This window comes from Bidens hawaiensis, unplaced genomic scaffold (genome assembly GCF_021521415.1).
Source record: "Bidens hawaiensis isolate Kalapana, Puna unplaced genomic scaffold, B.hawaiensis_p1.1 tig00062980_1, whole genome shotgun sequence".
NCBI lineage: Eukaryota > Viridiplantae > Streptophyta > Magnoliopsida > Asterales > Asteraceae > Bidens > Bidens hawaiensis.
This window is the reverse complement of record NW_027501296.1, coordinates 1-14,048: the sequence shown is the minus strand read 5'-3', so window position 1 is coordinate 14,048 and position 14,048 is coordinate 1. Positions and strand designations below refer to the sequence as shown.

At 39.0% G+C, this 14,048-nt stretch overlaps 1 protein-coding gene and 2 non-coding genes across 3 annotated transcripts; all 3 read left to right on the top strand.

Annotated features, from left to right (window-relative positions):
* Nucleotides 1-2,392: 2,392 nt before the first annotated feature.
* On the top strand, nucleotides 2,393-2,477 carry LOC143603848 (small nucleolar RNA SNORD25). Its single transcript, XR_013148149.1, has one exon. It is a non-coding gene; the product is annotated as a small nucleolar RNA SNORD25 (small nucleolar RNA).
* A 34-nt stretch (nucleotides 2,478-2,511) lies between these two features.
* LOC143603850 (small nucleolar RNA snoR136) lies at nucleotides 2,512-2,655 on the top strand. Its single transcript, XR_013148150.1, has one exon. It is a non-coding gene; the product is annotated as a small nucleolar RNA snoR136 (small nucleolar RNA).
* Nucleotides 2,656-8,729: 6,074 nt separating this feature from the next.
* LOC143603846 (putative protein phosphatase 2C 25) lies at nucleotides 8,730-10,247 on the top strand. Its single transcript, XM_077080525.1, has 3 exons — nucleotides 8,730-9,179; nucleotides 9,307-9,645; nucleotides 9,811-10,247. The coding sequence occupies exons 1-3, from the start codon at nucleotides 8,802-8,804 to the stop codon at nucleotides 10,141-10,143; spliced, it is 1,050 nt and encodes a 349-aa protein (XP_076936640.1). The 5' UTR covers nucleotides 8,730-8,801; the 3' UTR covers nucleotides 10,144-10,247.
* The last annotated feature ends 3,801 nt before the right edge of the window (nucleotides 10,248-14,048 follow it).

Here is a 14,048-nt window from a genome sequence, read left to right as displayed (position 1 = left end):
CGTCTATATTAGAAGGTTTACAACCGACTTTGACTCTTGACACAGTTGTCTTGCCGTCACTTATGATATGATCAACATAAATTTTATTGAGACTTTAGTTCTTGTCGTATGTTCTCAACATCGACACTTACCATAAACACTGTAATTAATTTTATTTTTAAAAAAATTAGTTTGACTTAGATTGACACCACTAATGTCCACTATGACTCCTACCCAAAAAACACGCATGTTTAACAGGCCATTTTAAGTAAAAATAATAATAATATTTTTATTGTCAAAGAGTGAACTTTCTTTGTAGTTTCCTTCAAGATGCATATCCCTTTAAAACGTGCCATCTGTCTGTAGGCTATTCCCAGTTAAGAAGCTATAATATAAAATATACAATATAAAAACATAATTATATATATTACATTTGCAAATGTATGTAGGCAATATTTGTTGTACACTTTGGTACACTATTTTCATCTAACTGTGTGCTTCATGAGTTGTAAGTTGTGCTCTTCATACTTGTACCTTGCTGACCTCATATAACATATTTGATGTGTTGACATCTGTTTGCTTTCCTCATCATGGTTTTGCCAACTATTAGGGGTTCTTGCTACGTGTTTGTTTTCCTTAGGCTGAGGGGTGTGGGGGCTCTAACAAGGACGCGAGTGGGGGCTCCAGCCAATAATATTGTGACGTGTGGCAGAGAGAGAAACTGGATAAGATGGGTGTTGGAGCCCCCGCTGGAGCCCCTGGCCCTGGTGTGGAGGGGCCCAGCAGAGGCTCCAGCGGATTTTTTTTTTATTTTTTTATAAATATATTCAAAAAACGTATTATTAAAAAAACTCATAAATTACTAAAAAAAACACACATTAAAAAAAACACATTAATATCTAAAAATAAAATAAAAATTAAAGTACTAAAAAAACATTATTCTTATTCTTCGGCTTGGTCTTCTTCGATCAACCTCTTTCGGATACGTTCCTTTTGCTTTTCCATCAGCATTTGATCGACCGGATTTAGGTTACTGAAGTCTCTTGTAAGGAAGTCCAAATCTCTCATTTGACTTTTTTCCTTTTTGTCATTTGAGACCACCTCCATGGTTTTGTTGAATTTATTGAGGGATTCAACAAGATCGACGATGTTTACGGCTCCCCCCTCAGCCGGTTTTTTCCCCTTGGCGTCCCTTCCCAATGGCCGCCTCCTCGGCGGTGAAGACGTTTCCTCCTCCGCAATGTTTAGGTCGAATCCAACGTGGCAATCCGACCCGGTTGAAGTGCTATACGCTCCAGACGAACTAGTTTTAGTCCGTTTCGCCCTTACTTCCGCATCAAAGTCCGGCGCCACCAGCTCAACCCACTTGGAACACCTTTTCAACCTCTCCCACAACAATAAATCGTCCCACGTCTTCACCATCCCATACCTCCGCAAACACTCCTGCTTCCACTCTTCGACCGTGAAATTGTAAACCGCCAAATCATCACTGCCACTTGGTCTCATACGACCGCTGTTCCTGTTGAAAAGATTAGTAAACAAGCCGACAAATTTTCTGATTTCGGACCACCGACCCGAAATCATATCGGCGTTCCGCTCTGCACTCCCAACGAGCATGTAGAACGTCTCCCTAACCTTTGTCCAAAAAATCTTGCTCTTTTGGTAGTCGGCTGCAAAATGAATAAATAAATTAGATTTCCATTTAACTTTTATATTTAACTTTTTTATTAAAAATCATTTTTAAAAACGTTAAAACAATTACCGCAACGCCGATCCTCAGAAATGACTATCCAACCCCGACACAAGGCTTCCTTCTCACCCGATGACCACGGAGTGGCTTTCCGTTTCGTCCTCGGAGTCGAAGCCGGTCCCGACCCGTCCGTTGCAAGTTGTTTTTTCCGGTGGACGCGTCTTTTTGGTCCCGTAGCTTCACCGTGTGATTCTTGTGTCTCCGGAACAACAAAGTTAGGAGACGGTTGTGTGTTGGATGGTTGAAAGCCGGATGATTCTTGCGGCTCCGAATAAAACATCGGTTGGTGCGGTGACGACCATAAATCGTCGTCAATATAATCTGAATCAAGGTTTGGGTACCAATTTCCAGCCATTTTTTAAAAAATAAGTTGAGAAGATGAATTGATTTTGGGTGAAGGTTTGAAGTTGTGGTATAAAAATGGGTGAAATGGGGTATTATATAGGAAATTTTTTTTTTTTAATTTAATAAGAGCCCAACGGCTCTTTTTCTAAAATTCAACAAGCTCCTCTCTCTCTTCTCCCGCTAACAGGCTCACGCCTACATGGATTTTCGCGTTAGCGCCCCGGTGGTGTGGTGTTAGCGCCTGGGGGCGCGAGCGGAGGGGCTCTAGCGCCCCCGTTGAAGCCCCACACCCCTCAGCCTTATACAATTCGGGGAGGGATTGACAATGATGAGCTAATACAGACCTGTAATGATTTGCAAGCATGATCGCAATTATTATGAACATCTAGGGGACTGAGTCAAATTTATTCGTTTGAATCTTTTTATATTAACCATTTGTGGCTTTTTAATATGAGAATGAGGATTTTGGTAAAACTAATTAGTGTTTCCATTATTCTATGGATTGAAGCCTAGAAAAAATGTTCCCCTCGCTATCCGGTGTTACGATTAATGTTGCATTTGGACGTTGGGAAACTACATCTGCAAATTAATTGTTGAATTTTTTAGCGTTATAATTTTATTATGAACATTTTTATAATTTTATTTTATGAGGTGTTTGTTTGAGGGCTAGTGACATTAATAACAAAAAAAGGATTTGTTTTTTATGAACTTGAATGTATATAACAAGTAATTGAGTTGTGTTTATGATTCTCTAATCAAATCGAACAAGTAATTTGAAACTTTGATTTTTCGTATTGTTTGATTAAAATCCATTAAAAGTTAGAGATTGTAGGTTTATACTGTATTTAGATGATGTAAAACTACTATTATATATGTTAGATTTCTAGTTGTATTCACATAAATTTTGGGTGACAATCCACAATCCTCTATCCCAATGAATGTTCTAAATCAACTATTTTAGGCCATCAAGATTCCCAATTTTAGTTAATAATTAAAAGATATAGTACTTGTTTGTAAATAAACTTCAAAATTCAAACCATGTAAGTTGAAGTATAGATGGATTGATGATTGTGACGATGCCCTCACAAGATTTTGGAATTCATGAACTCAAATCTATTGCCCTTCTTCAGTTGTATGTGTATTTTCCTCCTTGTAGCTCTTCATTGCTTTATTGATAACTTGATTTCTTTGAGATGCATTGTAATTTACTTATCAACCCTCCAGCCTTATTTTAATGAAATAAGGCTGGAGGGTTGATAAGTAAATTACAATGCATAGTTCAAAATTGATAACTTGATTTCTTTGAGATGCTGGAGGTTGTACTGATACTCGTTTAGAATATATATGGGTTTTTATTATGTTTCCAACACTTATAACTTAACTTTCAAACAAGATTTCAAAACATAATATATATTAGTTGAATAAGTTCATTCTCAATTTATATGTGTATATTCGTATATTTTTATTTTATGTATGTGTAATCGTGTATATAATTAAATAACATGTATTAGCTTTCTCTCTTGTTTTTATATAGAAATTGAAGAAACAATAAACTAAAAAAAGAAAAATGAAATGAATTTTATATTATGACTGATTTGTTTCATTTTTGGGTTTGGTATTATGTTTTGGTTGAGGTATTATGGTTTTGATATTATAAATAATTGATTGTCGGTATCGTACCGTTACTGATACCTAGTTTAGTGGAGATTTTTTTTAAAAAAAAAAAGAACAAAGAGGTACCAAAGCGAGTACCGTAGCCAAAGTACCCGTACGCCCGTACCTATACCAGTACCCGTACCATATAATTCGGGTACGGGTATGGATACCAAAATTTACTGATTTTAGGTACATGTACTTTCGGGGTCAGGTACGGGTATGGTCTCAATCTCATCCCTAGTCTCCCCCCTACCCAGTTGTCTTGGTCGAACATGGTGGTATGTGCGTATACCACTTGTACTCCGTCTCCGGGTAAGTCTGTTAAGGAGGGTGGTCCCTAGGTGCCTTTTCGGCCTAATGGTGTGGATGCTCTTTGGCTCACATGGTGTATCACTGTATCCAACCCCGATCTGGGTCCTTTTCTGTTTAGCTACAATTTTTGATAGCCAATCTTAAAATATTGTGGAGCCTAAAAGCGGGAGGACCAAAAAAAATACTTTTAATAGAATTAGTAATAATGGGCAAAATGACCCAATCAAGCATTATCTTGGAATATCATTTAAAGATGTGTATGACCATCGATTGATAATTAAGCACAAACTAGAACTCTGCTGAATTTGCTTTGTTTAACCATCATATGACGTATAGGTGAGTCGGGAATCGCCCATTGAATATTACATCAATCCATACGTACTTAAATCATTTTATGCCATCGCACCCGAATAAGAAAAATTCAAATTTACTCTATCATCCGGCATTCGAAGTTTCAAACCTCATCCAAATCGCCCCAATGTTTTCCATGTTCCCACACACGAGTTTCGCATGTGTAGAGGTTTAACCCATATATGTTAACGCTGATCATGAGTAGCATACACATTAACATTAACAAAACCATCATTACATCTGTTAAGAGTATTGATAATCTGTAGATAGTACTATTTTTTATAGCAAGTTTTTGTATAAATTTATGACTGCTTCAGACACTTGTTTTGGTATTTAGTCCATATCTACATATTTATCATTGTATACTAATAAAGTTCAAAATACCAACCACAAAAAAATTGGTTTTAGTAGAATATAGTTTTCCACTAACTAAAAATGAATTATTTTTGTCGGTTTAGTGATTCTAATTTATTCACGTTGTGTGTAATGTGACATTGGACTTGTTCTTCCGTCTATATTAGAAGGTTTACAACCGACTTTGACTCTTGACACAGTTGTCTTGCCGTCACTTATGATATGATCAACATAAATTTTATTGAGACTTTAGTTCTTGTCGTATGTTCTCAACATCGACACTTACCATAAACACTGTAATTAATTTTATTTTTAAAAAAATTAGTTTGACTTAGATTGACACCACTAATGTCCACTATGACTCCTACCCAAAAAACACGCATGTTTAACAGGCCATTTTAAGTAAAAATAATAATATTAATTAATAATAATATTTTTATTGTCAAAGAGTGAACTTTCTTTGTAGTTTCCTTCAAGATGCATATCCCTTTAAAACGTGCCATCTGTCTGTAGGCTATTCCCAGTTAAGAAGCTATAATATAAAATATACAATATAAAAACATAATTATATATATTACATTTGCAAATGTATGTAGGCAATATTTGTTGTACACTTTGGTACACTATTTTCATCTAACTGTGTGCTTCATGAGTTGTAAGTTGTGCTCTTCATACTTGTACCTTGCTGACCTCATATAACATATTTGATGTGTTGACATCTGTTTGCTTTCCTCATCATGGTTTTGCCAACTATTAGTGGTTCTTGCTACGTGTTTGTTTTCCGTAATCAATGGCTGACCCCTACACCCAAAAGCCATTGAGCTTTTGTTTCAGATGCATGCACCGATCATTTCTAATCCTCTCCTACCACCTCTCGCCACCACCTCGCGCATGTTGCTTTTCCATTGTTTTTACATCACACACTATTGGTGGCCGGATGTGGTGCTTGTGACTGTTGTCGGGTACCGTAGGCGACGGCGATGAGTGTGGTGGAAGCACGACGGCTCGGTGATTTTGGGGGATAAGTTAGGGTTTGGTTACTCAGCTTCTAGGATTTCTCCACAGGTAACAAATTCCAACCGTAATTAGTCAAACAATTAGTCAATCATATAGATGTTCTTATCGAAAATTTTGCAAATACTGTGGTCAGTCGACAATCCCATTTAGCATTTTTTTTTTTTTTTGTCTAATTCAGGATGTTGATAAAGTTCAATCTTGCCCAACAATTAGCAAAATCAGAAGCTTTTTCCGCACAATTGGTTTATGCTAATTAGTTTCATTAGTTAATTATTGAGTGAAAATATTACATCATGCCACCAAGCCGTTCCTCTTCCAACTAAAAAAGATGGGTTAATCGTTAACCGGTGTCATTACACCAACATGCAGTCGTTAATGGGTACTCCTCAGATTCCTGCATTGCCATCTTTTTAATGAAGTTTTATGCAAAATTCAGGCACGCTGTTGTTGCACACCAAATTTTCAACGTAATGCCTGAGATAAATGTTGTTTCATGAACCGTGATTATTGGGTGTTATTCGGCCAGGGGAAGTGGATACTGTGTTTTGTATGTATAAGCAAATGCAATAGAATACACATGTATGTTGCTTCAATCCCGTACGGTTTTGTTTGTGATTTGGCCTTAATAGAGAACATTGTGAATTCATATGGAAATTGTCAAATATGGTTTTCCTTGCGGGGGTCCACCAACTAGTATAAACCAAAAATAAATACTATGTACAATTAATTGTGCATCATGTACTAGTAGCTGAGAGATATTTTAATATTGGTAAGCTGAGAAAGCAACATGAGGAGTGTAACGAGTCAAGCACACCCAATATTAATGTTTATTCATCCCTCCAGCAAATAACGTGTTTGACCTTTGATATTGACATTTTTGCCCTTCAAAACTAATTACGTCAATTTAGAGGTTGTTTGTTTACAACTGAATGGAACCATTCAGATGTAAACATCTGATTCATTCAGACTTCAGACTGTTTGATTCCAAACAGAAAAACATTTTAATGGTTAAAATTAGGTCTGAATTATTCAGACTTGTTGTTACTGCTGAATGGAACAGAGGCTCATTGAGACCTAACTCATTTATTCAGGTCTGAATCATTCAGACTTGTTATTATATAATCTCACATGTTAAAATATAAATGACACATGCTAAAATTTTTATTTTATCTTAACACAAATTGAGTAGAGGTAGACCTTAGGAAAAGGGGGGGGGGGGGGGGGAGGAAAAGATGAGCAATAAAAGTTATTAAATTTTAATTATTTTTTTATGAAGTGGACAATTAATTTAGGAGGTATTCAAATAGTGAAGTAGAAAATAAAAATTTGACAAATGAGGTAATATCTTTAGATTTACTAGTGTCAATTCGTGATCAGGCTATGTGTAGTGACTATTGAAGGAGCCATAAAATGAGGTGATTTGTGTTATATGACGCCCAGTCAACAATATAAGGGTTTTTATTTAAATAGTGTAGTGGTGTTATAGCATATATATTATACACACATACTTAATATAATTATATTAAATCAAAACACACGCATGTGACAAATTTTTTTCTAGTCGCTCACCACTTTATCGCCCATTTCATCGCCCCAAATTTGCCACCCATTTCATAAAAAATACACTCAAGCATAGCTTTATTGATTTTATATAAATTATATAAACAGTGATACGTGCCGAACAAATCAACAACATATTAATCACGTTCATTCGCATGCTTAAGTTATGAACCTTTAATTTAGTTCGCATGTTTCCATGTTGCATGTTCCATTCCTAGAATTTGGAGTAGTGGAGTAGTGTTGGTTTATTAACTCCTTTGCATTGTAGCCTATATAAGGCATTTTAACTTTGTTTAATGTTAAAAAGAAAATTGATAAAACAATGTCTCGTTCTCTCTATTATTTCTTTGAAGTCTAACCCGCTCAAAGGGTCACTATCTTGGGGGATTAACCATCTCGAATCGGCTTCTATCAAACAGCCTAGTTTAAAAACGGGTGCTCTCTTCCTACATGTTTATTATAACCATTCACCAAAAGTAAAAGCGATCTAGCTGGTCTTGCTATTTTAGGAACTCCCTTTAAAATGTCAACGAAAAGAAAAAATATTGAACGGCTACAGAGTCAAAATCCTTTTTATTTGGAATTCAAAGTCAAAATCTTAAAAAGTAAAAGTCGAGTGGCTTGGTTTTTAATTATTTATTCATCAGTTTTAATAAAAAAAGTTGAGCGTGATTTCAAATACGTTGACCACTTTCCTCTTTTGACTGGCATTTGACCAATTTTAAATATATTGATTTCTTATTTTTAGAAAGCAAATAAAGACTATATGAATTCATATTATAAATCAAATCAGTGTATTCGGTTCTTTAACTTTTCTTCCTTTATTATTTAAAAAAATATCAGCATTGTGCACTGTATGCATTATTTGCTAACAACCAATTGGTCAATTTTTGGTTTATCAGTCATATGACTTCTTTCCTAAAACTAATTAATATGTGTATGAAAGGTTACGAGTATCAATCTTATTAGCTTTAGGTTTAATCTTATATATTACAAGTAAAACGGTCTAATAACTGAAGTAGTTCACCCGTTAATGGCCAAACTTGTAAAGACCGGTTAACCCAACAAAAACATAATTCAACGCATCCTAAGTTCTCAACTAAACTAGTTTGGAGTCTAGTTCCGGTCCAATATGCTTGGTTTTACCTATATTTAGTATGTTTAAAAAACAGAACATCAATTTTAGAAAAACAAATTATTATTATTATTATTATTATTATTATTATTATTATTATTATTATTATAGTTTAAATTAATCATACCTTTCATTTGCTAATAATAAGAAGAAGAAGAAGGGGCAATTTTCCAACGAAAATAAATTGGTACAGCAATGAGAACCGAACACAAATCTAACACGGAGAAGAATACTGGGACCCACTTTGACCACTAACTACTATATAACCTCAAAAAAACATTAACCAACTTCCATCAAAAACCAAACACAAATTCAAACGTTACGAACTTACAACAACCAAACATGTGTACCGTTGCAATATCTAACTCACCGGTCTTCTCACCGACATCAAGAGCCTCCCCATCATCATGTTCCTCATCTCCGTCGTCTCCGTTCAAGTTCCGGCTGCAAAGACCGCCGACGCCGGTCAGTGGACTTATTAGAACATCAAACGAAGATGTAACGGTGTTGAAGAGAAAGAGACCAACTAAGTTAGCTATTCCGATTGGGTCGTTGACTTTTGGCGTTGACCGGTCAACGACGGCGGCGGCGGTGGAGGACCGGTGGCAGGAGGTGGAGGTGGATGAAGATGGGTATTCGGTTTATTGTAAGAGAGGGAAGAGGGACCATATGGAAGATCGGTTTAAAGCTAAAGTCGATTTTAACGGAGATAATAAACAAGTAAGACAGTAAAGTAGAGTATAAGTAACATTTGTCGTAGAAAGAAAAAAAAAATAGAACTTTTGGTTATATTTTTTTATTATTATTTAAAACATGTTTTGATCTTTGTTTTTGATAATGTTTTTAGGCGTTCTTTGGTGTTTTTGACGGTCATGGTGGATCGAAAGCGGCTGAATTCGCGTCGCAAAATCTTGAAAAGAATATTAAAAATGAAGTGGAAAAGATGGGTGAAGTTGAAATAGTTGAGGCAGTTAAACAAGGTTACTTGACTACAGATTCAGAGTTTTTAAAACAAGAACAACGGGGCGGGGCGTGTTGTGTAACCGCGGTTATTACCTCTGGGAATCTTGTTGTGTCGAATGCGGGTGATTGTAGAGCGGTTGTTAGTAGAGGTGGAGCAGCCGAAGCCCTCACTTCGGATCACCGCCCTTCAAGACCGGATGAAAAACAACGAATCGAATCACTGGTAAGAATTCACTAAAAAAATACATATGATGGAACCGGAACCCAAGGGTCAAACAGACCCTTATGACCACGGGTTCCGGTTCCACAACTGTAATATTTACAGTTTTAATTACTTGCAACACTTTTTATAAAATTGGATTAATGAATCTTTATGGATAATTTGCAGGGTGGTTATGTCGATTCTATACGAGGCGTTTCTCGAGTTCTTGGGACACTAGCGGTTTCGAGAGGAATTGGAGATCGGAGCTTAAAACAATGGATTACAGCCGAACCCGAAACCAAAATTTTCAAAATCGTGCCCGAATTTGAGTTTTTGATCATGGCTTCCGATGGTCTATGGGAGAAAGTTAGCAATCAAGAAGCGGTTGATTTAGCTCGACCTTTGATGCATAAATTAGATGCAATTTCGGCTTGCAAGAAGCTAGTTGAACTCTCGGTTTCACGAGGCTCGCTTGATGATACGAGTGTGATGATTATTCAATTGGATCGTTTTTGTTGATGATAATTTCTAATTTATAAAGATCATCAAGATTACATTTTTAAAAGGGTTTTTGATGATCCTAGTGTTCCTTTTTGATGATTAGTGTTACTAGTTTGACTAGATTTAATGTAGCAATCACTTACGGTCTTACATCATGGGTTCATTCTTCAAAATTGGGGGGAAAAAAGATTCTTTCTATAAAAAAATGCAATGTACAAGAAGCCAAGAAACGAGCCGTTAAAGACCAGTTGATAGATACATAGGAACATAGGTCGATATATGTTTGCTACATGAATGTTTTTGAGATATTTGTAGACTTTTAGTGCTTAGAATGATGGTTGATTTGAAACATAAAATGGCCCATAACACCCGGGCCTAATGGGGCACGCCATTTTGTAGAAGATGCTCAAAATTCAGCTAGAGTTCTTTGATTTGCACGTATACATTTTTCAATTTACAGTTTCAACTTTCCTTGGATATTTGTAAATTGTTTTTTTAAATGGTGATAGCTTAGTGGCAGCGGTGTCTCTGTCAAACCATGATAACACTTATCAATTTCTCCTTACCCCAAGTTCGAATACTTCTTAGTGATGCTCAACCATATTTACAGAATTTGCACTTAGTAGGGACTGAGCCGGAGATCCCCTCAAAAGGAAACCACTTAGTTGAAAACGCATAGCCGGCCTTAAGAAGGGGGTAGGGTGTTTGTTTGCCTAGGGCCCATAGGGGCACAAATTAGTTGTGCGGCGAGCTTGAACAATGGTTATACTGTTTGACGGTAGCCGGGAACGATGGGTAAACTAGAAAACCCCTTGACCACCTAGCTAGCTCATGATGACATTTCAAATTTTTGTAATCTTAGATTGTCGTTACCTTGATATTTAAAACTAGTATAAAAAATACGCATGGATTATAGAAAACTAGTCAGCTCATCGAACTAGGTTCAGACTCGAGTTGAATACAAGTGATGTTGAAGAGGTAGGTCCCAGCAGAGCCCAGTTGGACCCGCAAGACTCACCTTGAAGAGGGACGTCTGCGCAGAAACCAACTGGATCCGCAGGACCAACCATGCTCAGAGACGTGACGTCCTTACGCGCAGTACGCAAGCTGGTCCCGCAGGAAATGCCTCCCGATGGTGAAGGACTCCGCCTGTCCCCGCAGCCTCGGATACAAGCCATCAGGGAAGGCCACCCGCGCAGCAAGGCTACACGCACAAGGCACTTAGCTCTCAATCACTCAGTGTCACCTGAAGGAATGAGCGAAGCCGGGGACTATCCCGCACAAGGGCGGGAGGGGGAATACTCCCGCCCAAATAAGCCAGTCCGTACGATACAGGAAGATCTTCTGTACTGTACCTGACGAGGTATGGGAAAAAGATCTGACTAAAGATACGACAGCTTATTGACAACAGTATGGCGAGCAGCATGCTCCTGTACTGTGTCACTATCAGCCGCTGCCTACCCACCAACTACCAGCAAGGCACGTGCGTAGGCCACTGTTGGTGGAACAGGAACACTGTTGCAGCCGGCCACACCTCCTTGGAAACCTACCTTCGGCTATAAATACCCCAAATGGTATGACCATCTCATCTTATCTTGTATCATCATATTATACCTGATATCTGCTCTAGCAATCTCTTAATATTTAAAGAGCAATCTAGTCTGATTCTCACGCCGGAGGGTGGTCACAAGGAGGAACCCCCCCTTCTCAGTGACGAGCTCACGGTGTCTGTTTTGCAGGTTATCAGAAGAACCATCTTCTCAGGGTCTAACCCCTCGTGGGAAACATCTATCTAACCCCCAGGTTACCAGTAATCTGCCCGGGGTTCGGTTAGTGTTTCTTCATTGGCGCCATCCGTGCATAAAGCTAGAACTTTATTTTTCTCCAGTTTTTTCAAACTTCTACAAAGATGGTTAGAGAAATTCCGGTAACCACAACCCCAGCTACTGGGGGGAATACCGGTAACACAGTTTTTACAAACACTACCCCGGTTACCCAAGCGGGGGCAAGTGAAGTAAATTTTACGAACACTACCCCAGTTACTCAAGCTGGGGCAAGTGCAGTAAATGATCACCTACTGGGATCCACCGATACCCAGATTGAGAAACGAAGACTCCCCCGCCAAACTCTCGATGAAGTTAAGGCATGGGCGGAGGCACGACAAAAGGAATTCCAGGCTGAGTTGGACGAACGCTTGCGTTCCGTACAACAGGCCGACGAATTCGAATACTTAGGGGATGACTCGGAGTAATCCGACTCCGACACGAACCCTCGCCATAGGGCAAAAGGGAAGTGTAAGGAAACGGACTCCCAACCGAAAAGGCATTTTGGACAAGCCTTCAAACCAAAAAGCACAGGTGGAAGTCCACGAGACTTCTCCAAAACGTTCAGACCAAACGTTGCAAATGCGGGAACGTCCAAATTTGCAAGGGACATTGCGGAAGCGATCGCCCCAAAAAGTGCCAAACAAATGTCAAGCATAGGCACATATGACGGTATATCTGACCCCGATGATCATTTGAACAGATTCATAGCGGGAGCAACCGTCAGTAGTTGGACGGAACCTACATGGTGTTACATGTTCCAAATGACACTGGTCGGGGCTGCTAGAGCATGGTTCGATCGTCTACCGGTCAACCACATTTACGACTGGGCTGACTTCCAACAGAAGTTTAGCCAACACTTCAGCCGGCAAAGAAAGTATACCGAGGAGCAATGGACAATCCTCAAGTGCACCCGAGAAAAAGATGAATCTTTGCTGGACTTCATCACTCGCTTCAACTCGAAGAAGCTAAGCCTGGGTAACATTAGCGAAGATCTTGTTCGCCGCTGCCTTTATTCAGGGCGCGAACGACCCAGAGCTCATCCGCACCTTAACGGGTAAAGATGGCATGCCATCCACATGGGATGCCATCATGACAGCAGCTAAACGCTTTGCGGAAACGGAGAGGCAACTGGGTAGAGACCTCCCACAGAGCACAAACCTCTACATCCAGAAAACAAGAGAAGACAACGTTCTCACCGCCCGATTAAACAAAAAGCGAAGCTAGGCATTTGGCAGTCAAGGGTAACTTTGACACCTCATCCGGCTTGCAGCATCGGTTAGGCGGAAGGGATATCGTACAGTCAAATAAGAACTCCAGATGGACGCCGCTCACTAAAAGCGTCACCGAGATATTCGCCACCGAGGAGCTCCCATGGCCAAAGCCTCAAATAATCCGACATCGCCACAATGCTGATCGGAGCAAATACTGTGAATTTCACAGGACAAAAGGCCACAACACCGAAGAATGCATAGACGTGAAGGGACATGGTCGAGGCATTCGTCAGAGATGGGAGGCTCGCGCACCTCGTGGCGCAATGAACACTGAGCAGGCGGATGCGTGTAGAACCCCAGCTGGGGAAAACACGAATAGAATTCCAGCTTCAATATGGAGACTACATGCTGCGTAAAGAACGAGATCCCGAACCAGGTGCGTATCGGCTCGATAGGCACTCCCATCCCAACAACATGGAAGGGAGCTCATTTACACAGTTTGCATGTAAATCAATTCCAAATTTGTAAGAAAAGGCCAAAAGCCACTTCTAATGGAAACGATTCTCCTTAAAACATTGACGCTGATGATTTTACATTTTTATGAACTATCAACACGGATATGCCGGTTTTCACCGCATAAATGCGTGGAAAGTCGTTGCGTGGGGAAGGCGTCAAAACCCGCATAAACCCAATAAACGACAAACCTTCACGCAGGTCAGTCGAAGGGGAAAAGTTCAGTCCTCCCATTAAATGAAAGTGCCGGTCTATCCGCATGAATCATGAAAAAGGGAACTGAACACTAACCTATTGACAGACGCGCGTCGAACGGTTCAAGACAATTTCTAACAAATGATAAGGAAAACCTACACGCAGTCAGATGGTAAAG